The 23,217-nt window shown below is 43.8% G+C and overlaps 3 protein-coding genes across 5 annotated transcripts; 1 reads left to right on the top strand and 2 right to left on the bottom strand.

Moving 5' to 3' along the window:
* Window positions 1-138: 138 nt before the first annotated feature.
* Window positions 139-2,309, bottom strand: LOC148338861 (uncharacterized). Of its 2 annotated transcripts, none has more exons than XM_088294413.1 (9): window positions 2,160-2,309; window positions 1,980-2,045; window positions 1,800-1,906; window positions 1,582-1,705; window positions 1,480-1,509; window positions 1,332-1,411; window positions 1,174-1,264; window positions 572-643; window positions 139-505 (listed from the first exon to the last, which is right to left on the bottom strand). In XM_088294413.1, the coding sequence occupies exons 1-9, from the start codon at window positions 2,188-2,190 to the stop codon at window positions 393-395; spliced, it is 714 nt and encodes a 237-aa protein (XP_088150539.1). In that variant the 5' UTR covers window positions 2,191-2,309; the 3' UTR covers window positions 139-392. The 2 variants fall into 2 exon arrangements, 1 of the variants encoding a protein (XP_088150539.1); XR_015842916.1 differs by having other exon boundaries at window positions 424-505; window positions 572-870.
* A 697-nt stretch (window positions 2,310-3,006) lies between these two features.
* LOC148338860 (FHF complex subunit HOOK-interacting protein 1A-like) lies at window positions 3,007-10,320 on the bottom strand. 2 transcript variants are annotated; one of them, XM_088294812.1, is made up of 16 exons: window positions 10,139-10,320; window positions 9,879-10,062; window positions 9,162-9,383; window positions 8,930-9,092; window positions 8,741-8,852; window positions 7,118-7,219; window positions 6,969-7,025; window positions 6,816-6,902; window positions 6,427-6,594; window positions 6,282-6,361; window positions 5,939-6,111; window positions 5,758-5,869; window positions 4,615-5,582; window positions 4,165-4,343; window positions 3,848-3,968; window positions 3,007-3,728 (listed from the first exon to the last, which is right to left on the bottom strand). In XM_088294812.1, exons 1-16 carry the CDS (start codon window positions 10,241-10,243, stop codon window positions 3,499-3,501), a joined length of 3,063 nt encoding a protein of 1,020 aa, XP_088150938.1. In that variant the 5' UTR covers window positions 10,244-10,320; the 3' UTR covers window positions 3,007-3,498. The 2 variants fall into 2 exon arrangements, with proteins under 2 accessions (XP_088150938.1, XP_088150939.1); XM_088294813.1 differs by having other exon boundaries at window positions 5,939-6,093.
* A 2,705-nt stretch (window positions 10,321-13,025) lies between these two features.
* On the top strand, window positions 13,026-22,925 carry LOC148338859 (carboxypeptidase Z-like). The gene is made up of 11 exons (XM_088294464.1): window positions 13,026-13,339; window positions 14,169-14,198; window positions 15,053-15,427; window positions 17,317-17,544; window positions 18,894-19,135; window positions 19,797-19,958; window positions 20,053-20,211; window positions 20,873-21,008; window positions 21,140-21,279; window positions 21,362-21,461; window positions 21,762-22,925. Exons 1-11 carry the CDS (start codon window positions 13,252-13,254, stop codon window positions 22,112-22,114), a joined length of 2,013 nt encoding a protein of 670 aa, XP_088150590.1. The 5' UTR covers window positions 13,026-13,251; the 3' UTR covers window positions 22,115-22,925.
* The last annotated feature ends 292 nt before the right edge of the window (window positions 22,926-23,217 follow it).

Raw genomic sequence — 23,217 nt, 5'->3', positions numbered from 1 at the left:
CGAGGGACACACTGGGGTGGCCTGCTGATCACGACTTAACTGCTGCAAAAAGGTGAAAGCTGAGTTTCACACATCCATCCTAACTCAACGGATAAAAAAAACTTTTCAAATTGTTTTCTGTAGTATAAAACAACAGAGAAGTGTTTCACAACCTTTATTGAGCCAAATATCGCGGGAAAACATCAAACAAAAATGTGACAATCACTGTTAAAGTTAGATGAATGAAAAGATCTCATCAGTCCAAATAGGAAGATGAGGATGAGGAAGTGATGCGCAGGATGAATTGCAACATCTCAGCTCAACAGAGAAGAAGATAGAACCACAAAATGTTATTCCCACACAACTCACTCTATCATTCAAACTTGTGCTCCCTCACGTTGGGTGATGCCATCTTAGTTAGGCTCTTTCTCAGCGGCGTCCGATGGATCGGACACCTCGATTGCCATGTTGGAGTCTTCCGTGTCGGAAGCCTTAAAATGGTTTACGTGCGTTTCTTCATGTGGTGCTAAAATGGTAAGGTACACTCAGAATTCTGTCACATCTTAGCTGAGCGTAAAAGAGATAGCAGTACCCTGTTCTTCTGATTGCGGAGTCGTGCCATTGACCGCTGTAGATATGGAAAGGTCACAGGGAGTTTCTCGGCCTTGCGGGGTCACAAAATATGTTAGCATATGTGATCATGCTGAGCTGACGAAATTAGCAACTTTTTTTGCTTGCAAACCTGGCGCCAGATTAACAGTAACTCTTTGCTTGGGTTTTAAATAGGACAGTGATTTTAAATTGGATCGGCAAATCAGTGCTGTACTTTGATCCAGCTTCTTCCATCGTAGGCAGCTGGCTAAGGTGAAGACCTTTCTTTCACAACAGCACCTAGAAACAATAATCCGTGGCTTTGTTACATCGAGATCACAGTAATGCACTTTATTTTGGAGTCAGCCAGTCCTCCCTCAAGCGTCTCCAGTTGGTCCAGTGCTGCTGCTTGCCTTTTAACTGGAGCTCGGAAGACGGATCACGTAACTCCAATCTTAGCCTCTCTTCACTGTCTCCCAGTACACTTTAGAGTTCGCTTTCAGATGCTTCTGTTTGTCTTTAAATCTTTAAATGGCCTCACCCTGTCTACCTCTCTCAGCTCTGGTACCAGCTTAGCGTCAAAAGGGATATTTAAAAGCGCACCTTGGTCATCCAGGTCGAAGGCCTCAAAGTTTCCCACAGGATCCCCCGCATGATTGCCAGGAGCCCCATGCCTTAAGTCAAACGAGTACGTCTACAACATCAAACAAAGAGAATGAGAACTGATCTGCTTATGAGGTGTGCCAATGTGCCACTCTTACCCGGGATGCCCTCCTCATGATATAGAGGATAATTAGAAGGATAACGATCACCAGAAGCAGCAGCACCAGGAGGATGTAACCTAAAGAGTGGGGGTGGCATTTTGTCAAGGGTCTGAACAGAACATGTTCACCATCACACAACTCTTACCCCAGAAATGAGTGGAGCCCACGGGGGATGCTGAAAGAGACATCCATTGTCAGCAATGGCATCGATTGTATTTGGTGCTGGTGAACGTCATTGTGACCTTACCCGCCTCTTTTGTGACACTCAGCACTATTGTGGAAATCACCGTGATGTCTTCCGTTGGTATTATGGGCTTCGGCTCATTGCGATCATGGACTTTGTCGTTTGGCGTCTCGTGGTCAAGGTGCCCCTTGAAGAGTCAAGCATTTTTTTTCCGACGGTACTAAAAATTTGATAACCGCTGGCTAAGGATAATGACGGATTACGACAGAGATAAGCGGCACCATTGCAGTTGACAGCACATCAGGTTGATTTGCCGAAGTCCGATTCTGATGAGACGGCATTGGTGTTGTTGATTCTTCCATGGTGGGGGGCGCTAACGTAGGAGCATCTGGAGAAAACACAAAAGACAAGAGATGAGATGTGGACTGGCAGGAAGACAAACATTTTCATTTTGACCGTACCTGAAATGCGGTTCCTCAGTGTCGCTGTCTGGTTTTGTCCTCGGCAAACACATGCTGCTGCCAAAACTGAAAAGAGCCGATCTGTTTAGCTGAATCTCGAGACTTCATTTTGACTTTCCATGTGAATGATCTGCATGAATGTGCCTTGCTCCAACATATGAGGTTTGCAGCTGCACCCACCGAGGAAGAAAAGTCCAGGGCTCATCTTCATCGCAGTTCAACTAAGATGTCGACCCAGATTCGCGTCTCAGTCCAATACAAGCCCTCCAGAAAACTCCTTTGCTCGTTTAATAGCTGGTATTTTTATCGCACGACGCTCGCAGCGCTCTGTTGCCCTCACTTTCAGGAAGTGAGACACCAACCACAGGGCGAGCAAAGGCCACAAAGACACAGGATGTAGTTGCTCGCTCTCCTCACTTATCACACGAACATGAGATCATTTCATTTAGTCTGGGTTGTGCGCTTTAAATCAAGTCAAGTCAGTTTTATTTAATAGTCGATCTACTGAACAAGATGGCTGTTTCGTGACTGTCAGCAGCTGAATCAATTTTCCTCCACAGGGTCTCTGGACTCTCCCTAAGAGTGATTAGTTCTATGCCCTAAATGGGGAAGCTCAGACTCGAGCTGCTCCTCCTCCACATTGTGAGGAGCCAGATCAAGTGGCTAAGGCATCTGTTCAGGACTCCTCTCTAAGCGAGGTGTTCTGGACATGCACCACTGGGAGGAGGCCCAGAGAATGACCCAGGAGCCGCTGGGTAGAAGTCTTCCTGCTGACCCAGGGATGCATTGGAATTTCCCAGAGGCGGTCATTCGTCAGTGCTTTATTCCGTCTGTGAGTTCTCGTCAGTATTTCAGGCCTTGCCAGTTGGTCCGAGTCAGCCAAACAGCTTGAGTACGGACTTACCAGTCACATGTCACATGCAGGTGACAAAAATGAAAACTAAAACCGTGTCGTATCCCTTTCAGTCCCACAAACAATGACATTTCCCATAGTGGTTTTATCTCACAAATCACCACACAGTGCATGTGTGTGTCTCTTGTTTTTATTTATTATTTTTCTGTATATGACCTTGTGTGGAGCCTGCATGTGTCATAGAAATTATGTACTCAACGCCAATTGGCTGTTGCCGACGAGGGACGGGCTGGGCCCTTGTGGGTCCTCCTGAAATACTGACAGGAACTTGGACTGATAATGCCCATCTCTGGAAATGAATGTCGTGTGGTTCTCACAAAAACTCATTCAAGCACGATCAGAACAGGACCTTCCCCAAATTGTCCCCACGAAGGTTACATTTCAGGTATGTCCATCTTTTTTGAATTTCATTTCATTTTAATTTCATGATCTACAAAGACAACATTGAATACACAAAAAGACATCAAAAAGAAGGGTCAGCGCTTGTATTCAACATACATAAAATCATTTTTACATTGTGCTAAACAGTCCAAAAATTCCAGGGTTTTCAGGACATATAAATAAATAAAGTGGCTCTTCAAAGTTTTCAGATGGGTTCTGCCTCCTCTACTCCTCTGTGGTCCAATCCGGAGTGATGCTATGCTCCAGGGCGAGAGCGGCCAGCTCCTTCAGGAATTCTGCATATAGAACAATGGCGAACACTCTGCTCTTGTCTTGGAGTGGGATACTCGGACAGGGAGGTAGGAGGCCGAGGTGGGGGGATGCGAGAGAGTTCCTCACAGAACCATTGGGAAGAAGGCCGTCCGGATCTTCAATGACCTGAGCCTGGAGGCTCTCTGGAACAAATCCAGATTTGCTGGGCTTCAATGCATGTCATCTTTTAACGTAGGTTTAGTATTGTTTGATTAGATTTTTTTTTTGGCGAGTAGCCACTGGAGGAGTAATGCTCACTAACCTCGGATCTTGCTGTCGTGGTCTTTAGCCAACAAGAACCTCCATGCTTGTATGACCAATGCGGGATACTCTGGTCGAGCTTGGATGTAGCGCTCAATTTGGCCGTGCAGTGAGACCAGCACCTATGCAAACAGACACGCATTTGGAGCCTTAAGGCACTGGTTCCCAAAAGGGTCCGTGAGATAATTAGCAGGTCCATTTTTCCGTTCTCAAAAGCCAGCGACAATGGGTGCAAATTGTATTCAACTCAATTGAACTTAAGTGCCTTTCTATTAAGCAGATCTTGATCATGACCAGGCAGGTATGTGTGTGTGTTACCTGGTGCAGTGTACACACACCAGCCTGCTGGTGTGTTTGTGTACCGAGCAGAAACGCCGTCAGCAGAGGTTGCGGGTACGACGCCAGCTGAGCAAGGATGCCCGTCACCAGCAGGTTGACGGCGATGGAATTCTCCAGTAGGTTCTCCAGCCGAGACAGAAGGACACTGATAAAGGGCCCTGTGGTATCATGGGACAAGGTTAGTGTGAGTGACAGAAATTTGCAGCGAGATCTCAACAACTAGTTTGTGATGATATAAGTTTATTGAAGCAACCTTGCAAGATGGACAAAGTCCACTTGGGTCACTTGACCCTGAACCATGGAATTGGACCGTCTCTTTTACAACTAGATGGCTCTGCCTGTAGAGGTTGCTTACTAATAATGCAATCGAAGAAAGTGTCATCGTTTTCCACCTGGAAGCTTGTGTTATGTCGTGGTCTGTGAACCCACCTGTAAATGGAACACTGTGCTTCGCCCCAACTTCTTCTTCCTCCTCCTCTGTCATCTCTTCATCCATTTCCTCTCGAGCTTCACAATCCTCATCAACCAATCTATGCTTCAGTTCTTGAATCCGCCTCCTGAAGGTGGAGATGTCATCCAGGATGTTGTCACACTCCGGCTCCGCCCCTAACGAGCGCATTAGCTCATGGTACTGGGAGAGGAAGTCGCTGTTTTCACTATGGAATTTGTTGTCGGGCGTATTTGGCATCTGACACGTGGAGTCTTTGTTTGTCAAATCCGGAAGGCCGTTGAGTGAAGTGTGACTTTGTGTGTCCAGAGTGCCGTGTGCATCACAAACATCTGTAATGTGATTGATGATGTCCTCGCAGCTCCTCGATTGGCTTCCGTGATCCTCACTCCGTCTTTCCTCCTTTCCTCCTTCCTCACTCATCCTACGTGATGACATGATGTTGTTAACGGTTTCATGTACCGTTCTTCCTGTTATCGCAGAGAAGACGCCGCCTCCACGTGCTCGTCGATTTGCTGCTATCATTCTTTCCAAAATGGCAGCCTTGGCATCTTTTTGGGCGACAAGATCGTAGACCAGAACATCTTCCTCAAATTCACTCTCCTCCACATAAGCGCCGTGCACCAGCTTGATGGCACTGCGTCGCATCTCTTGGATGTGGCGAGGAGGTAAGGGTGGGAGAGGTGCAAAAGAGCCACCAACTGAGGATGATAGATCCTCATCCACAAAAAGGTCATCCCACTCCAGCTCTAGCGCAGAACCGGCTCTACCTGCCTGGTTACCCTTGGAGACCACGTCCACGGAACAAGAGGTCGGGGAAGCACCAACAGAGTCGCTCTTCAGTTGGCGTTCCATGTCATTCTCATTTGTGTCGTCCACTGTGCCAGAACAGTCTTGGACAGGTAGCGGATTATATCCGTCATAAGGTGCAGACCAGCGCCGACAAGCCCTGAGGGACGCCACGATGCATCAGTCAGGAAAGTTATGATCACTTGTACAGCACCACAGGGTAGTGCCACATGACCTCACTAATTAAAGTTGATGTCGTTTCTTGGAACCAGGATGCCACCAAATGGTGCCAAAGCAATATTTCTATATCTTAGCTGTTGGGCGGAACCACTGACCTGTTCGAAGCTGCGATGGCTTGTCGGGCGTCTGAGAGGTAATGGAGGTAGTTGGCTTCCATCAGGAAGTCAGAACCTCGCCAGTAACCAACACTGTCAGCTACGGACACATCTGACCAGCACATACCACAAGTTCAAACGTGTGACCGACTCACTCACACCATCACCAAAAAACCATCACCTGCTCCTTTGGGCCAGTGGATGTGCTCTGAGGCTCCGTTTGTGTTCGGCAGGTGGATGGGGCACCAGGAGGGCAGGAGGAGCAGAAAGGAGGTGGCACTCGAGGAGCACCATGCCTTGTGCTTTAAGGAGGACCGCTGCTTCCTGCTCAGGTGGCTGCAAGCAATTAAGAACCTGAAGACACATGACACGCAGCTAAACAAGTCATCTGTACTACACTCCCCTAGAGCAGGCATTCTTTAAAAATGTGGGCTGCAGGGAACCCTCACAGGTTCGTGTCATTCAACAAAACAAGCATTTGTACCCTAAAATGCCAGAGTTGTTATTTTTTCCAACAGGCTTACCTGAAAACGAGCTGCAGCATAACGTCCTCGCAGAAGAGACCAATGAGCGTCCTGAACAGAGCCAGCGACACTGTGCCCAGCTGAGGAGCATCAAGACGAGGTCTTTGATTTGGATCTGCTTTCGGTCACACGTCGGGCACGTTACCTGGAAGGGTGTGTTGACTCTGCTGACCAGCGTGTCCAAGATATGCACGTTGTCGTGGGTGTGCAGCAGTATGAAGGACAGGAAGGTCTGCAAGAGGGCGGGCTCTGAGATGGAGCGCAGGAACAAGTCCAAGTAGGCTGTGGTCGTCATGACCTCCTCCACAGTCAGCTGTACACAGACGCACGTGTACTCTTTAAAAACTTGGACATCTCAGAATTACGGACATGTATAAAAATGTACTCGAAAGCTGCAAATAGACAGAGACTGTTGTAAAAGGTGAATTTGTAAATAAGGAAATACAAATAAACTGGGGATTGCTGTACATACTAGTGTAATAATGTTGAAAACTTCAAATCAGCATGATGAACTACAGGGATGTGTTGGAGTACCTTATGCAGAGCAGGAGCCAGCACAGGCACTAGGAACCCATTGTGGATGTAACTCAGAAGCTGGGAGCGGATGGAAGGATGAGTCACCTAGGAGAAGGTTAGGATGAAGAACAATGTCGCTGACTCTAGTTTGTGTGAGAGTTGGTGCATTACGCTGGTGACGGCGCTGCAGAAGCCCAGCGAGTGCAGGAAGTGGACGAGAGCCGGAACCTGTGGAAACATCAGAACATCGGCATCATTAGGTCGTGCGCTATAATACCCCTCAATGAGTCACGCTTTCTGCGTGCCGTTGTCACGGTTACCTGTTGCCAGTCGGGCCGGTCCAGACAGTGCCAGTCTTCGCTGTAAACCTGCAACCTGGCTGGCAGAGAGGAGTAGAGGCCAGAAAGACCTGTGGCCAGAACCTGCACCCAGTACACAGTTTGATATTTAGTAGTCCCTGCTAAATCACCTTTTTGTTTTTAAATCAAAACGATCTGTAATTTTGATACAAATGTCAGATTTGTTTAAGTGATGGGCCAGATCATTCCCGCGGGCCTTGAGTTTGCCACCGGTGGCTAAAGGCAGCTCCATCACGCAGAGACGGACATCTTTCAAATTATCAGTGAGTGGAGGCGGAGACAGCAAGATGCCCTTGAAGTCTGGTAGCCAAAAACGAAAAGCGGAGAAAGAAGCCAAGGGTGGATAATATGTCATCTGGTTCTCCTCTCGGCAAGCTGTGTAAATGGTTCATGTGATGGAAAATTCCGGAGCAACAGCTAGCAATAAGATTTCTTCCCCTGCCTAAAGGTGAGTACAGTCACAACACAAAACCAAACACATGGATCAAAATTCTAGCGTGGGATTATGCGGGAAAAAAATGAGAGGGAGATTTTATTTCTCATTCCTTCGCCGATGGAAAGGGGAGGAGCCACAGATTCAAGCGCCAATCAAAACAAGAGCAGTGTCAGTGGCGGCAATGCTGCTCCATTCACATGCAGCAGATTTGCTAATCCTGCTCTGGACTGCCGGCCAATCTCGTGCTCATTTACTAATCTCTCTCCAAGAAGATTGAGGTCAGCGTGGTCACATGGCCTTAAATCTGAAGGCAACATGTAATGTTAGTTGCCATGCACACTGTTGCTCGTCAATCGGTATGCATGTTTTGTTTTTGTATAGTGGACTATATAGTTCACGAAAAACAACTACTCAAAAGACCATAATTGTGATCAGGAAGTAGAGATTAATAATTGATTCCAAAGGCAGAAAAATAAATAAATAGAATCATTAGCGAGTAAGGAATAAGTGATGATTCATTTCTGATAGAGCCAGCATGGGCTACTGTTAAACAAAAAAGTTTGCTAGAGTCCCTGAAGCCGTTTTTTTCACAAGTGGCTGCTGGTGAATAATGCACAGCGCCCTCAGGTGGCATGGAGTCGTCACAGCGCCTCCTTAAATTATACAGGGAGTAACTTTCTCTGCCTAACCAAATGCCTTGAGCTTGTTAGTAGTGATGGGTAAATGAAGCTTCAAATCTGCTTCATGAACCAGTTGTAGTATTTTTGGACTCCCGTAGATGGCACTCTCGGTTCAACATTGGGCTGAAAGCACATTGACATTTTTTAAAGCCTTTATTTAAAACAACAGTGCCATCTAGAGGACTCAGAAATACAACAACTGGTTCGTGAAGCAAATTTGAAGTTTCATTTTCCCATCACTACTTGTTCGGTTGTTACATAATGTGAGACAGTGAGATCACATCGAATTCTGCCACTTAACTCAACAAAAGCAACGTTCTCCTTGGATCATGAAAAGTGTTCACCAACAAACTCATTTGCTTTTTATTCTGAATCGAGGCTTTTTGCTCGAGTAGCATTAGCTGCGCACATTCTCGAGTAGTGGCGGTGTTGTTTGCTGATGTATGTTGGGTGTGTATGAGGACTTACCGGACAGAAGTATGTGTTCTGGGCAATGTGCTGGGCCACGCGAGGCTCCGAGGCTGAAAGCGACATGATGAGCAGAAGAGCTTCTCGGGCCTGCTGACCTACTGGGCCTTGTCTGAGGATGTCGAAGGTATCATTCAGCGTGTGCTGCTTGAAATGATTTTCACTCAATGTGTGTGTACGTTCAAGAACCTGTGTGTGTACGGGATAAGGAGGGAAAAGAGCAGGAAGTTGGCGGCACCCTGGTCCTCACTGGTGTGGAAGAACAGTTCCAGCACCGAGGGGTCCTTCACCAGAGCCGCGCACAGTTGGTTCAACAGTAGGACCAGCTCTGCCTCCACGCAGCCGCCTGCGTCTAAAAAAAAAGAGTATAGAAGGTCAGCCGAGGAGGTCGAGTCTACCGAGGCGACGTAGCGTTGCATACCCGCGCCAGCGCCGCCGCAGGAGGCCAGCAGCGTCATGAGCGGCCGCAGCAGCGGCTTGTGGTGCAGGAGCGGCTGGTGGGCCTTGGTCAGGAGCATCTGGTACATTCTGAGCTGCTCCAGTTTCATGTCTTCTGTGAACTGTCGCCTCAAGCTCCACAGGAACAGGCGCTCCATCACACCCTCAAGAACCACAAACTCCAAAATGGGACCCATCGCTCCTCCTGAGGATTGAGATCACCAGGATGTGTGTTTATTGACTTGACTTTGCTGTCCAAGAGACTGGACTTGACTTTGACTAGAACATGACAAGTCAACATTTTGTTCTTTCAATTTGCACCACCTGGCAATATAATCAGCATCACTTGTTGGTATGAAGTGGCTAACTATATAACTTCAAAAATGGGAGCACCTCCGTTGATCACGACATTTGATTATCTATTCCGATTATCTTGTCGATGATGTTGGCAAAAAAAAAAAAAAATCATGGTTTGCAACTCACAGAATGAAGAAACAAGAAGGACGTCTAAATTCATTCGACTGCAAAACCCACAAAGACGGACGGGTAAGCTAGCGATGCAAAGACCGATTAAACCCGTTGGTTCTTTTATCTCAGACTTAAATTTGGATTTTTAAATGTTAATGCGCTTCCTATAAAAACATGTTTGTTTCGTTGACAGCTTGTTTCTTCTTGAAAAACTGATTCTTTTGGCTCTCACCTTGACCTGCCTCCTCCTCCATGAGCAGGAACAACATGTGTTCCACATAGTTCTGAACGGCGCTGGCCTCATCGGCCGGGATGGAGCTGAGGCGGGCGCCGCCGCTGCCAGCGTGACCTGAGAGGAAACTCAACGCGCTAGTGCCGCTGCGGCCCGGCTCGTGTTTCTCCAGGATCTTCACCACCTGGAGGCCAAGGAGACCCGGTGAACTGGTGAAGCCAATCACGGGACGTTGACGGTGTTTGGCACTCCACGCTCACCTGCGCCCAGTGATTCTTAAACACGATCATGCACGTCTCCGGATCTACTCCTTGCAGCGTCAGCGACTTCCTGCTGTCGCCGCCGGCCACGGCCGAGGCCATCATCCTGACTTTTGGGCGGATGGCTGCGGCATGGTGCGAGGGCGATGTGGTGATCCGGCCGTTGCTCTCAGCCAAGGATCAACGGCTGAATAGTGGAAACGTGTATGAGCGTGCATGCACAGTACATGACACCAATCAAGTGATCTTTGAGGGGCCGATCAAGTACAGTTTTGCCTTCAATTCAATGCACAATATGCTGCTCCTTCTGTCATGTGTGTCTTGGCTACTTGGGGGCAGTACAACACACATGAACACTTCTTTCACAACTAACTTAGTAAATTCATAATGTTATTTATTTATTTATTTTCTTGCAGAAAATATAAGCCTGTTCGTATTGTTAGATTATCTGCAGGGGTGTTCCAGTCTGGTTTATGCTGCTCATTCCGACGCCGACCATCCATGAGTGAAATCGGACGATACCGATGACGATCAACAGGATTAGCTGCGCATTTTTCTCACTAACAATTATTTTAAGAATCGATAATCTGTCAATTAATTTTTTCAATTAAGTGAAGAAAAAAATCATTCAATCCAATTTTCCATTCCTTTATTATACTAAAACGTGACATTATTTCAAATTGAATTTGCAGAAAATGCACAAACATTATGATTCAGTTATTTATTTTACTCAAAGGGGAAAAAAATGTCCAAATGATGACTCATATCTCGAAAGCTTGTAAGTAAGGTCATTCATATCTGAAGGCACACGCTGTACTTTATCATTACAGACAGGATTTTGAGAAAACAAATTCACACCACCTCTCTACTAAATTATCCTAAACAGCAACAAGAGATTATCAGCGGCCAAAAGTAAACAGGAAAAAGGGAAGGGGACCCACCCAGAGTGTCTGGGACATTCTGTGAATTCCCAACTTCAAGAAATCCTTATTAGCACCTCCAGCACCGCAACAGTAGCCGCTTCTGCGTAGCCTGTGAGAGAAACAACATCAAGTGTTGACAAATGGTCACTTTCACAACATGTCAAGGAAATCACAATATCCCATCACAGTTGCACTGTTTCAAGGACAAGCCAATGGGCCACTGGGTGCTCCAACTGTGTTGCCCTCACAAGACTGAAAACCCAAACATGTTTGTGGAGTGGGGGGATTAATCCCAAATGAGACGGTGATGTTTAATCCCAAATGGCCACTGTGCGTGTGTGTGTGTGCGTGTGTGTGTTGTTCCCATTAAACTCAGACTGTCACATGCCAGCACTCAACCAGAGATTAAGCAAACAACACAAAAGGTTTTCCTCTTTTTGAATGTACTGTTCATTTAAATGTCTTTTACTGATAGCGACACTCCTTTGACACCAGAAAGTGTCCTTTTTGTATGTTTTAGAGTTTGGATGGACAAACATTTCTACAGAATGTGTCTCAAAAAGATCAACAATAAAATACATATTTTAATAAATGACATTTTCAACATTTTATTCATATGGGATATTAAATAACGTCATTTGCAATGATGTAATGGTTGATGTTAAATTGCTGTCAATTGCCTATTGGTCCGGAATATAGGGACCCCTTTATATAATATTATATTTAAAAAAGTCAAACGGAATTCAATGTTTTTATTTACCTTGGCAGTTGTGATTTAGGGGGCTGGCAGTCACTCCTGAGGGACGTCCCAAGTACTTTGTGAGCTCAACTCCGCTCCTGGGGCTTTCAGCGTTCCAGCTGTCAATCATTACTAGGTCATTCCTGACCACGCCCACTGTTTTGAGCAAGCCACGCCCCCGGAGAGGTGGAAATGCTCTCGTTCCGCTTCCTTTCCATTTGTTTAGAATTTTAAATTCCAAAAAGTCATTCTTTTCGGATTAAGGCCGCCAGTGAAAAAACAAATATACATATTTGTCATAATTTTCTTTTCTTTCTAGATTTCTTTCTTTTTTTGGGGGGGAACAGGTGACTCTTATGATACTTAACTACTTTAAACATTTGTATTAACTCAAAAATATTATTTTCCTGGACATATTTGACCTCATAGGGCCATCATACTGTACATAAACAATTAGTTATATTGGACACAGGCGCACCAAACAACAACAAAGTCCATTTTAATGTCTTGATCGGAGCCATTGCTGTGCTCCTCAGGTTGGCTGAGCTTCTTCATTTATGAATGTGGACCGCCACTGGGGATCATCATTAAAGTTACACTCGGCAGGATTTCGCCCCAAAATATCATACACGTGCACACGAAGAACTGAGTGCGCATTTTCATTCTTTGACCACAGGTGGCAGTAGCAATTACAAACTCAAAATCCTGCTGAGTTCAGTTTTAAGTGCTAGACCTACTTCAAGGTTATTGCCAACATTGCCAACCACACACTTAGGCCTACTGCACGACTGTACTGTGGTTGGAGACCTGAGAATTTTGGAAGTTTTGACAACCACTCTTATTGAAAATCACAATTATTTGGGGGGCGTCACACTGATACTTTTTTTTGTTTTCGTGAGAACCACACTTTTTTTTTTATTAAAGCAAAGACAAAATTTTGCCATAAACGCTGCTAGCTTAATGCTAACACACAATGGGAAAAAATATGTTGTAACCCTTTAAAGCTCTTGTGAAATGCACTATATAAATAAAGTTGTATTTAAGAAACCGATATTTGAATGCTTACAGTTGGAGAAACACATGTAGGCAGACAATATAACAGTACTTAGCTACTTATTCAGACATCAACCACTTAAAATGCCATCAAGTAACACCTAAATACACTTCCTATTATTTTACGCGACGTCACGTGACCAAATTCAAATTTTACAACAGCTGTTTGGACTTTACGTCGCGTCACCTGTCAGCCAGCCAATAACGGGGCTCGGAGTTCTCAAATAGTCACTTTTTAGTGGGTTTTAACTTGGCCTCAAAATATTATTTGGCGCGCCTGTAACGTGATATCAAGACTGCGGAAGTTGGAATAGAGTCGCCCTCTCGAAGGAGATTTTTTTGGGGGGGGGATTTTTTTTTTTTTTTTTGCCACATCGCTGGAACAGAAATTGTGGAAAATGCGCATCATGCTCCTCGTTGCGCTACAAATTCTCAGCGCCGTGCTGGTGACGGCTTTACCTCCACGATGCGACTCGCAGATTCGAGGTAAAGTTTTTGTTTTGGTTTGCCATTTGGAAGCGTTTACCAGGCAGTCATTCCGTGACGCGTGCATGCTGCGTCAAAACGCACCATGGCTGCGTTTCTTGCCTTCCTCCTCTAACCTTGCCGAAGGCTTTTGCAGCTTTTTCACAATCAAAACGTTACCCCAGATACAATATTTGAGTCAATATTGAACCGAAGCACCATTTCCTAGTCAGTCCATTGAACCTCATGTTATGCCAAAGTTGCCATTAGCATTTTTTATTTATTTATTTATGACTTTTTTCTATTTCGTGTCCACAAAGTCCCAATAAAGCACCTGTGGGAGGCTAAGTGTTCCTTTTACACAATATTTCGTCACGTTAGGAGAGGGGAAGTGGCAGTTTTTATGTGAAAGTTGGAACAAAAAATGCAGTTGAAGTGTATGTAAAAAAAAAAAAAAAAAAAAAAAGTTAAATTTAACAGGCTAAAAATAATTATTTGACAATTTTACAAATATACCATTAAAAAAAGAAAGTCAGAGTTTTACAAGCACACAGTTGGAAATTTGTATGTGACTTTTTCATAAAGTTTTACCTGAATTAAGTCATAATTAATGTAAACTTCAGAGAAATGGTCATAAAAAGTCAGAATGTTCCATTGCTTCAAAGTTATGTTATAACTCGGAAATGTACTTGTAAAAAAAATATTTTTTGCAACAACAAAGCTTTTCCTGAAACCAAACTTTACAAGGACAAATGTAACCAACGTGAAATCACAACAAATTGCTAAGAAAAAGTTGCCAAGGTGTTTATTTGACCAGAAATCTTGTCTTGACTGCCTGCATGTCTTCCAGGTCACTGCAAGCCAATCGTGGAAGAAAAACGTGAGTGTTCAACTCCTCCAAGGAGGAGCTTTCAAGACGTACAGTAATTCCAAACACTAAGTCACACTGATGGAATGTGGAGTCAAAAACTATCCGGGCCTGTGTCGCATGTGTCACATTTTTAGATGATCCACAGCTGCATGGAATGTTCACATTCTCATTTGCCGCAGCGCCAGGCTCATCATCAAAATGCCGAATAGAGAATACAGCAGAACAATCTCACAGGACAAAAAACAAAATGGGACTGGAAAAATCTCTTCTCAATTTCTTTCTACTCATTCAGTGCAATTTTAAATACTTTAGTTTGGTTAATCATTTGTAAAAAAATAACACCCACACGAGGCTATGAAATGAAACAATAAAAATGTGCTTTAAGTGGAGAGTCTGACCTTTTAGATTTCGGATATTTCCATCCAAATAGAGCTAGTAGGAAGTACAACACATTTTATATGTATTTTTTCTTTACATGGTTCTTCTGCAGCTACGGATGTTCAGCAATACCAAAATAAAAACATTTCAAATGAACCGCAAAAGTTCAAGTGTCATATTAATTGACAACAATTAACACAAAGGCCCTTTTTGATATAATTATGTGCAGTTTTTGATTTTTTTTTTCATGACTTTTCATTCGCTGCATTAACCTCGATTCCAAGGTGTCGCCATTTCTCTCACAATCGACGTGACCGACTGAGCTTCATCAAATCAAAAATCTTCAAAAATCTTTGATCTCAAATCCAAAGCCTTGCAACACCGCCATCTTCAGGGATCTGTTAGTCATTACAGTGGCTTACAAAACTGAATTTAACTTGTAACTATGTTGCTGTCCATCCCTGCTGCTTGATTTTGTACTCCAGCCAAATGCGAGGAGATGCAGCTGTCGTACTGCGAAGACATGCCGTACACGCACACCCTCTTCCCCAACATCCTGGGCCACAGCAGCCGCCTGGAGGCCGAGAGTGGAGTGGAATACCTCCTCCTGAGCGTGCTGGAAACGCTGCTGGGCAGCGAGTGTCACCTGCAACCACGCATGCTGGGCTGCGCCGTGCTGGCGCCACGGTGTGAGGCCGACAAGGTGCTGAAGCCGTGCCGGCGGGTCTGCGAGGCGGTGCGCAAGCGCTGCGTCCACGCCTTTGAGGCGATCCAGATGGCCTGGCCCTACTTCCTGGACTGCGACCGCTTCTTTGTGGCTGACGAGGAAGGATGCTATGACCCGCTTCACGACCTCAACGGTGAGCGCCACCCACATGCATGCATGGCTGCTCTCTTTTTTACATGGAAAGTACCCAGACTCGCCTGCAAGAACAGAAACCGGAACGGAAAGCCGGCAGTACATGGATGTTGGTGATGAATAGGGGAAAATGACAGTTTTCATGCAGGAACAGGAAGGGACGGCCTGCAGGAACGAGCACTCAGATTTAGGAAATCAAAAAACAGTCCTGTAAGGATTTTGACATTGAACAGAAGCAGAAAGACAGGATTGAAAGCGTTGAACATGGGGAAAAAAAAAAGGGCAGTTCTCCAGCAGGAACAGGAACAGGAGCACAAAGCTAGCAGGAACAAGAGAGCAGGCTAAACACTGTACACCCACTAAACAAGAAAAAAAAAACAACACAATAAGGGTTATGACACGGAACAATGAAAAATGACGATTCTCCTGCAGGAACAGGAACTCCAGTCAAAGACATTCCGGGAAAAAAAACTACAAGGATTAGGGCACTGAATAGTTTTTATTAGTTTGGGATAATGCTCCTGCAGGTGCAGGAACAGAAAGCCTGAGAGCTTGCAGGAACAGAATGCAGATTTGATAAATGAACTCCAAAGCAGCACAGCGGCATTGTGACACTCAACTGTTTAATAAATTGGAAAATTCCTATTAAAATGTGCGACCTCTCACTCTATGGTAGGAACAGAAAGAGGAAGTCAGAAAAATGACTTTTTCCGCCAAAAGCAACACTATAATGATTATGACACTGAATGGTCTTTACGAATTGAAAAATGACAACTTTCCTGCAGGAACAGGAACAGACAAGGAACATAGGTGAAGGAAATTACGATTAGAAAAATAAGATGGGGATAATAAATGGCCTTTATTAGTTGAAAAGTTAAATTTCTGCAGGAAGAAGAACAGAGCATCAGGAACATTGGCAAACAATCAACGGAGGCAAATCACATTTTGGAGATGTGTATTTGTTTGCGGTACATTTGCAATTGAATCACTGCTCTGAATTCAGTATAAATAAAAAAAACAACATCATCCGTCTTGCCTGCCAAAATATTGTTTTCTATTTCATATAGTCAATAAATTTGCAAAGAAATGCAAATGCAAAAATTCTTCCTTGAAGTCTTGTATTTGAAGTGGTTTCCTCTGCATGTCCAGGTTCCTGTTCCTGTTTCACATTTGTTTGTGACTCAGCTAATTGGAAAAAATCAAAGTAAAAAGAAAAAAAAAAAATCTAAAGGTCTGTTGAGCTCAGGGAAAGGGATGCTAACAGTTGAATTCTGTTGTTGCGGAATGTTCCCATCTGGCGTGCACACGTGCTCGTCTGGCTCCAAGAAAGTCCGAGCGGAATGCCAGATTTCCCCCAGCCTCCCTTTCTTGTCTTCCATCTGTTTTCATTGGACGCTTGTTTGCATTTCATTCCCGACTTGTTTTGCTGTCACATGACCCGAGCTCAGCCTCCAGTCCACTTACAAGTTTTTAAAAATCTGTAATCATCCCCCCCCCCCCCCTCCTTTCGTTTGGTGCTTAAATGTGGTCGAAAAAAAAATGTTTGGGAGGATTCAGCAAGCTCAAGAGTCAGAATAATAACAGAAAATAAGTTTCATCATTACAAGAATTTTTTAAAAATATATCTATTTATTTTTATTATTTGAACAACTATTTAATTAATTTATTTGGTTATGCATTCATCATTTGATCTTTCTTTTGAGAAATTGCACACAAAGTTGTATTTTTTTTTAAATTTATGATGCACCAAAAAAATCCAAATTTTACACGAAAAATCTTAATCATTTCAAGATGCGTCTCACTGCTCTGTATTAAATATCTATTTTGCCATTTTATCACCCTGCTGGTTGTGTACCGTTTTTAAAAGCCAACCTTCTTCTTTTGTGGCAGCGCAAACGGACAGCGACGACGACTACATGTTCTTGGACGTGCCCCCGGTGGAACCGGCGCTGAAAATCAAGTTCACGTATCACTCCAACGCTCAGCTGAACAGCATCTTGAAGCGGACGGAAGAGGAATGCGCCGACATCGCCAGAACTTACAGCATCGGCCGCAGCGCCGAGGGCAAGGAGCTGCTGGTCATCGAGTTCTCCGACAGCCCCGGACAACACGAGTTGCGTAAGTACGCTCCCTGTCCCACCCGTACATTCAGAAATCGGAATGAGAATGACCTCAGCGTACGACGAGATTGGACAGCTTCCCCTCTCCACTGCAAATATAAATAAATAAAATAAAAAAGACACACATTTAAGATGTACTTCCTTAATATTGGACTGGCCATCCCCCAACTAAATTCCCGGTCATAGTTATATCTCGTGAAATATTCTCGGAATAACTGGCCTCTCTGCGGACTTGCGCCAGACAATACGGCGCCAGATTGTTTACGTTTTAGCTCGTAAAAGTCACACAATGGTAAAGATTTGTAGGTTGTAGGCAAGGGTGAACAGAAACATTTTTTTTCGAGTGAGCACTTGAGGTTGTTGTTTGGTGCTCCATTTTTTTCTTTTTTTCCTGACCTCATGAATGAATTTGGATTTACGGCACATCTGGACGAGATTTATCCTTAATGTGTGTTTAATATAATTGTCAGCATAATAAAAAAAAAAATGTATTGCCTTCCTCTGACTTAGACTATGTTCACGCTCAATTCAGATTTATTTATTTATTTATTTTCCAAATCTTCCTGGACCTCTGATGTGGATAGAAATCATATATACCGTAGTAGGTGCGACGCGTCCGCGATGTGAACGCTCTTCCACACACATCAGACCTATCGTCATCAAAAGTCATCAGAATTGCTCCCGGATATATACATGTATATTTAATTTTTTTTTGTGCACATGCACATCATGGACAATTTTTTTTTTTTTTTTTTTTACGTGAACGACTACATAAAAAGATCGCATTTAATAGAAAAAATTCAAATAGGGCATCACGCCTAGCCTTACAGTATGAGATTCAGCGAGCTTACTCAGCACAATTCTCCAGGGCAGTCGTCCTATGTCCACTCTTTTTGCACCACGGACCGATTTGACGTCAATTCGTATTTTTATCTATCGCGTAAGCCGTGAGGCGGCAACACGGTTTTTATTTTAAAGTTGGCTCTCCAAAGCCGTCGTCGCGGTGGCTGACTTGACTTTGAACTGAGCTACAAAACTGAATGATTGGTGCTCAAAAGTAAGGAGACACACTTGAAATGGAGCCTGGTATTCAATTTGCAGTGCTCATGCGCACCAGCGCACCCCCCGGTTCTAGTTTCATGACGTTCCAATACACTGATTATTAGAGCGATGTTTTAGATTCTTCAGACACAACCTTGTTATCAAAATAAAACCGAATCAATCAAATCTAGCTGCATCCAAAAGTTTCTTCATTATTCTCCATCTTTATCTTGGCGACTTCCAGAATTGTGAGTCTAACGCAAAGAAATTCCCTTGACGTGGTCCTGAGCAAGTATTTTTGCACAGTGGAGCCAGAGATGAAGTTTGTGGCCAACATGCACGGGGACGAAGTGGTGGGTCGCCAGCTGCTGGTCTACCTGGCGCAGTCCCTGTGCTCCGAGTACCGCCTGGGCAACGAGCGCGTGCGCACCTTGGTCAACACCACGCGCATCCACATCCTGCCCTCCATGAACCCGGATGGCTTCGAAGCGGCGTTTTCCAGCCACCACGACAGGAACAGCGGCGCCGACGATGACGATGACGAAATGGTCGGTAATATTCAGGGAATATTTTTATTTATTTTTTTTTACATCACACTCAAATATTTTTTTATTGGTGCGAAAATAGTCTTTTTTTTAATCTGTAGAATTACATCATTTTTTTAAAGTAAGTTTACTAATATGAAAGACACACTGTTTTGAATTTAAGCTAAATGACCAAAGCGTTGAATGTTGCAAGAATTAAGTACATGAAAAAAGGTGGACGTCGTATAACACCACTGGCTCAAATTTCAGATTAAATATGTAAATTTCAAAGGAAAAAGATGTCATAATCCAAGACAGAAAGTTGTAATATTGCAATTTTTACAATATTAGAATCATACTTCTATCTGATACAGACTAACATCACTTTTTTTTAATAAATAAAATTAATCACATTTGGATTATAAAGTTGCAATGTTATGAGAAAAAAACTATTGCCAAAAGTATGAATGGAAGAAATCATTACGATGCAAGTCTTTCTGTTATATTTGAGTGAATATAGATCTGGATTTCAAAAGTATTAAATACGTTTTCAGCAAAAAAATTCTGCTTGTACACTGCTTAATTATTATTATTATTTTTTTTAAATCATTATGGTAGTCTTTTGGATTCAATGGTTTGAGAACCACTACACCGCAGTTTATGTTTTGTGTGGATTTTTTTCCAGGGTCGCAGCTATAGTTCCGCCAACGTGGGCAGAAACAACGCCCAGAACATCAACCTGAACAAAAACTTCCCCGATTTGACTTCCATCGTTTACAGCCGCCGCCGCCAAAAAGGCTACCGGACCGACCACATCCCAATCCCTGACCATTACTGGTTTGGCAAGGTACGGCATGACCTTTGAGCCACGCAGCAAGCTTCCCTGAATCTCATGAAGTCAAACTGTTCTGTTTCTTGCTTGGGATTGCCACACGGGCAAGGTGGCGCCAGAGACGTACGCCGTGATGAAATGGATCCGCTCCATCCCGTTTGTGCTCTCCGCAAATTTCCACGGCGGTGATCTGGTGGTGTCCTACCCGTATGATCGCTCCAAGCACCCGCTGGATCTCAATCTGTTCTCCCCCACGCCAGATGACAAGGTCAGCAGCTTCAGAGGTTGTTTTAAAATTGTATTTTACTTTATCACACAGTACATTTTCATTGTGCACTTGACAAATACTCTATATATTAAAAAAAACAAAACTAAAACCAATTCTAATGCTAATCACATTAAAACCAAACTAAAATTAGCCATTTCAGAAACAATTAAAACTACCAAACCTGTTTTAAAAACATATTTAAACTAACTGGATTTCCATAGCAAAAATCAAAACAAACTATGATGAGAAATCGAAAACTATTCTAACCCTGATTTACAATACAAGTACAGTATGTATTGTATCTTTAGGTGAGTGGGTGGGGGGGTTACTGTGGTTGCCCCCCCTTCTTCAGGTGGATGCCTGCGACTGAAGCCCCTCTCATCTCCTCCTTTGCCCACCTCTGCAATAAATATCACTGTGAAGCACTTGAAGCCAAATCAAAAGGAATGAGAGAACAATGGGCACAACATCACCAACAATAATCATCGCATTTTTATAAATCTCTGCGATGGTTTACATGTTCTAATTGTCATTCTTAGGAAATTACAATGCCCTATCACTGAAGAGCTATTTTTTAGAACAGGCTATTGGGTGCCCATGCTTGTAGGATCATATGTATTTCTGACTGTTTTGGAAAATAAGAGAAATGAATGTTTTTCAGGTATTTAAGTTTCTGTCCAGAAGTTACGCCAGCACGCATGAAAGTATGTACACCGGAAACACTCGCTGCGGCTCGGCTTACCCTCACAGTCACAGAGGAACGGTGAACGGAGCGCAGTGGGCCAGCAGCGCAGGAGGTGAGACAGTACCGGCCGTGGCCACCGGAGGGAGCCAAATGACCAAAGTTCCCCTGTCGAGCAGCTCTGGGTTTAACATGCATTTAAATTGTATTTATTTATTTTTTTTTAACTTTTTGTCTGGTGGCCAGGCATGCAAGACTTCAACTACCTCCACACCAACTGTTTCGAGGTGACCGTGGAGTTGGGCTGCGAGAAATTCCCGCCTGAGGACGATTTGTTTATCAGTTGGCATGAAAACCAGGAGGCAATGATGTCGTTTATTGAAGCGGTAAGGAATCGGCGCCTTTCTGTTTTCCTGTGTCTGAGATTATTAAAAATAAATAAATAAATTAAAATACTGTTCTCCTCAGGTCCATCGTGGTATCAAAGGCATCGTAAGAGATGCGGAGGGAAATGGAATCAAAGGTGCGAGAGTGTCGGTTCGAGGAATACGCCATGACATCATCACAGGTATGGCATGTTCATCAGTTATTATGTTTCGATTCAATGTAAATAATGATTGAGTGTTTAATTGTGCATCCCTCATGTACCGTAGAATAAGAATCAAGAGAACGAGCGGTTCGGATAACAGATTTTTTTTTTTTTCGCTGTTTTGCGTCCTAGTCAAATTTACAAAAAGGTTCTATTGGTTAATTGTAATATTTTTAATAATTTTAATACAGATTGATATGTTAATTTTTGTTCCTGGTTAAGTGGCCTCTTGCCACTTGCACAGACAAATTCTCTGACATCCCTTCCCTCTTGGAGCAGCTGAAAACGGAGAATACTGGCGCCTCTTGAGCCCGGGCATTCACATCGTGTCGGCCGCTGCGCCCGGGTACACTCGAGCGGCCAAGAAAATCCACTTGCCTCCCATGATGCACTCCGCCGGACGGGTGGACTTCATCCTGGAGAAGGAGGCGCTTGAGCCTGGCCAGCTGGAGGAGGAGGAGGCGGCGGTCGCGGCCTACCAACGCTTCGACCCCAACAACCAGTACGAACGCTACACGCAGATGGCGGACGTGAGCCAGGTCCGCACGGAGAGAGTGGAGAAGCCCTGGTGGTGGAACTACTTCGTCCTGCCGGGGATGCCCTCTCCCACCTGGCTGCTTATGAGTCACTAACTCACATTTTCATGATTAACGCTTTGCTCTCTTCTATGACCTAATTACATTTGTGCACACTATTTCACCATGCAACCACTTGTACAGTCAACCACCATTTACTGCAGATTCCAGAGTATAAACCATAAATGTATATTTTTTTTGTGTAGTTTTATCCCTTGCACATGCTTTAAATGCATGAAAACCCTTTAAAACTCACCTAAACGTATTAAAACACATTTTTTAAAGTATTCCCAAAGGCTTGTTCTCGCTCTCGCTCTATCTCGTTGTGAACAAATGGGAATATAACATCACTTGAAGGAAAAGGAAAAGAAGACTCCAGTTCCATGTTTGTGCATTTGATTTAATCATTTACATTTCACTGCCATTGTTTTCCAAAGAGAGGATTCTTTTCGTTGACTGCATCGTAATGACATCATTTCTGTTCAGTGTTGAGTTTAAGTCTAAGCAACACGCCATCGTTTTCCATCCAGGACACAACATGATTTATGGCTTGTGGTTCCACTGACCACTGTCCCGTCAATTGCAAGTCATGACTAACGCATGAGAAGCAGCCAAGTTCAGACCCTGACGTGAATAATGTTGCTAAATGACGAGTTTTCGAGCCTTCAAATCTTTTACGCTGCATCGCTTCCGACAACAGCGCGCATAAGCGGCCCACATCACAGTGCGGTGTGGTGTAGTATTTCTAATGGTTCGAGTCTTTGGTCTTAATGCCATTTCCTTTTCCATTTTCCAGGACAAATGTAAAGTACATATTATTTTCGAGAAAAAGTACAACTTTTTGAGAATACAAGTTATATGATCTTGACTTTTTGACTCAGCACTTTTCTGTTACCCATTAGAGGTCTTATTAGGGTATTTTGAAGAAAAAAAGTTTTAAAAACTTGTAAAATTGTAATGTTATGAAAATAAAAATATCCATCCATCCATTTGCTTCCATTCCATAATTAAAGGGCTCATCCAAAAACATTTACATCCATGTAAATGAGAAGCAATTAAGGAGCAATTAAATATTTACGGACCTATTCATGTTGCAATATTTATCATCACAAGTTACATACATTGTTAGTTGTAAACTCATGAAAACATTAAAAAGTATC

This window comes from Idiotropiscis lumnitzeri, chromosome 4 (genome assembly GCF_059441095.1).
Source record: "Idiotropiscis lumnitzeri isolate Australia: NSW breed Sydney's pygmy pipehorse chromosome 4, RoL_Ilum_1.0, whole genome shotgun sequence".
Lineage (NCBI taxonomy): Eukaryota > Metazoa > Chordata > Actinopteri > Syngnathiformes > Syngnathidae > Idiotropiscis > Idiotropiscis lumnitzeri.
Note: the sequence above shows the minus strand (reverse complement) of the source record. Positions and strands in the feature narration are given on the sequence as shown.

What these genes read in the sequence shown, in the direction of transcription:
- LOC148338860 (XM_088294812.1), bottom strand. Translation starts at nt 10,243, where the DNA reads ATGATGGCCTCGGCCGTGGCCGGCGGCGACAGCAGGAAGTCGCTGACG. An exon ending in TTAAGAATCACTGGGCGCAG is followed by an intron (nt 10,063 to 10,138) that starts GTGAGCGTGGAG and finishes CTTGGCCTCCAG; the next exon opens with GTGGTGAAGATCCTGGAGAA. An exon ending in AGAACACATACTTCTGTCCG is followed by an intron (nt 7,220 to 8,740) that starts GTAAGTCCTCAT and finishes TACTGGGTGCAG; the next exon opens with GTTCTGGCCACAGGTCTTTC.
- LOC148338861 (XM_088294413.1), bottom strand. Translation starts at nt 2,190, where the DNA reads ATGAAGATGAGCCCTGGACTTTTCTTCCTCG. An exon ending in GGGCTCCACTCATTTCTGGG is followed by an intron (nt 1,412 to 1,479) that starts GTAAGAGTTGTG and finishes CCCACTCTTTAG; the next exon opens with GTTACATCCTCCTGGTGCTG. An exon ending in CTTCGACCTGGATGACCAAG is followed by an intron (nt 644 to 1,173) that starts GTGCGCTTTTAA and finishes TGACCCCGCAAG; the next exon opens with GCCGAGAAACTCCCTGTGAC.
- LOC148338859 (XM_088294464.1), top strand. Translation starts at nt 13,252, where the DNA reads ATGCGCATCATGCTCCTCGTTGCGCTACAAATTCTCAGCGCCGTGCTG. An exon ending in ACGATGACGATGACGAAATG is followed by an intron (nt 19,136 to 19,796) that starts GTCGGTAATATT and finishes ATTTTTTTCCAG; the next exon opens with GGTCGCAGCTATAGTTCCGC. An exon ending in ACCATTACTGGTTTGGCAAG is followed by an intron (nt 19,959 to 20,052) that starts GTACGGCATGAC and finishes CACACGGGCAAG; the next exon opens with GTGGCGCCAGAGACGTACGC.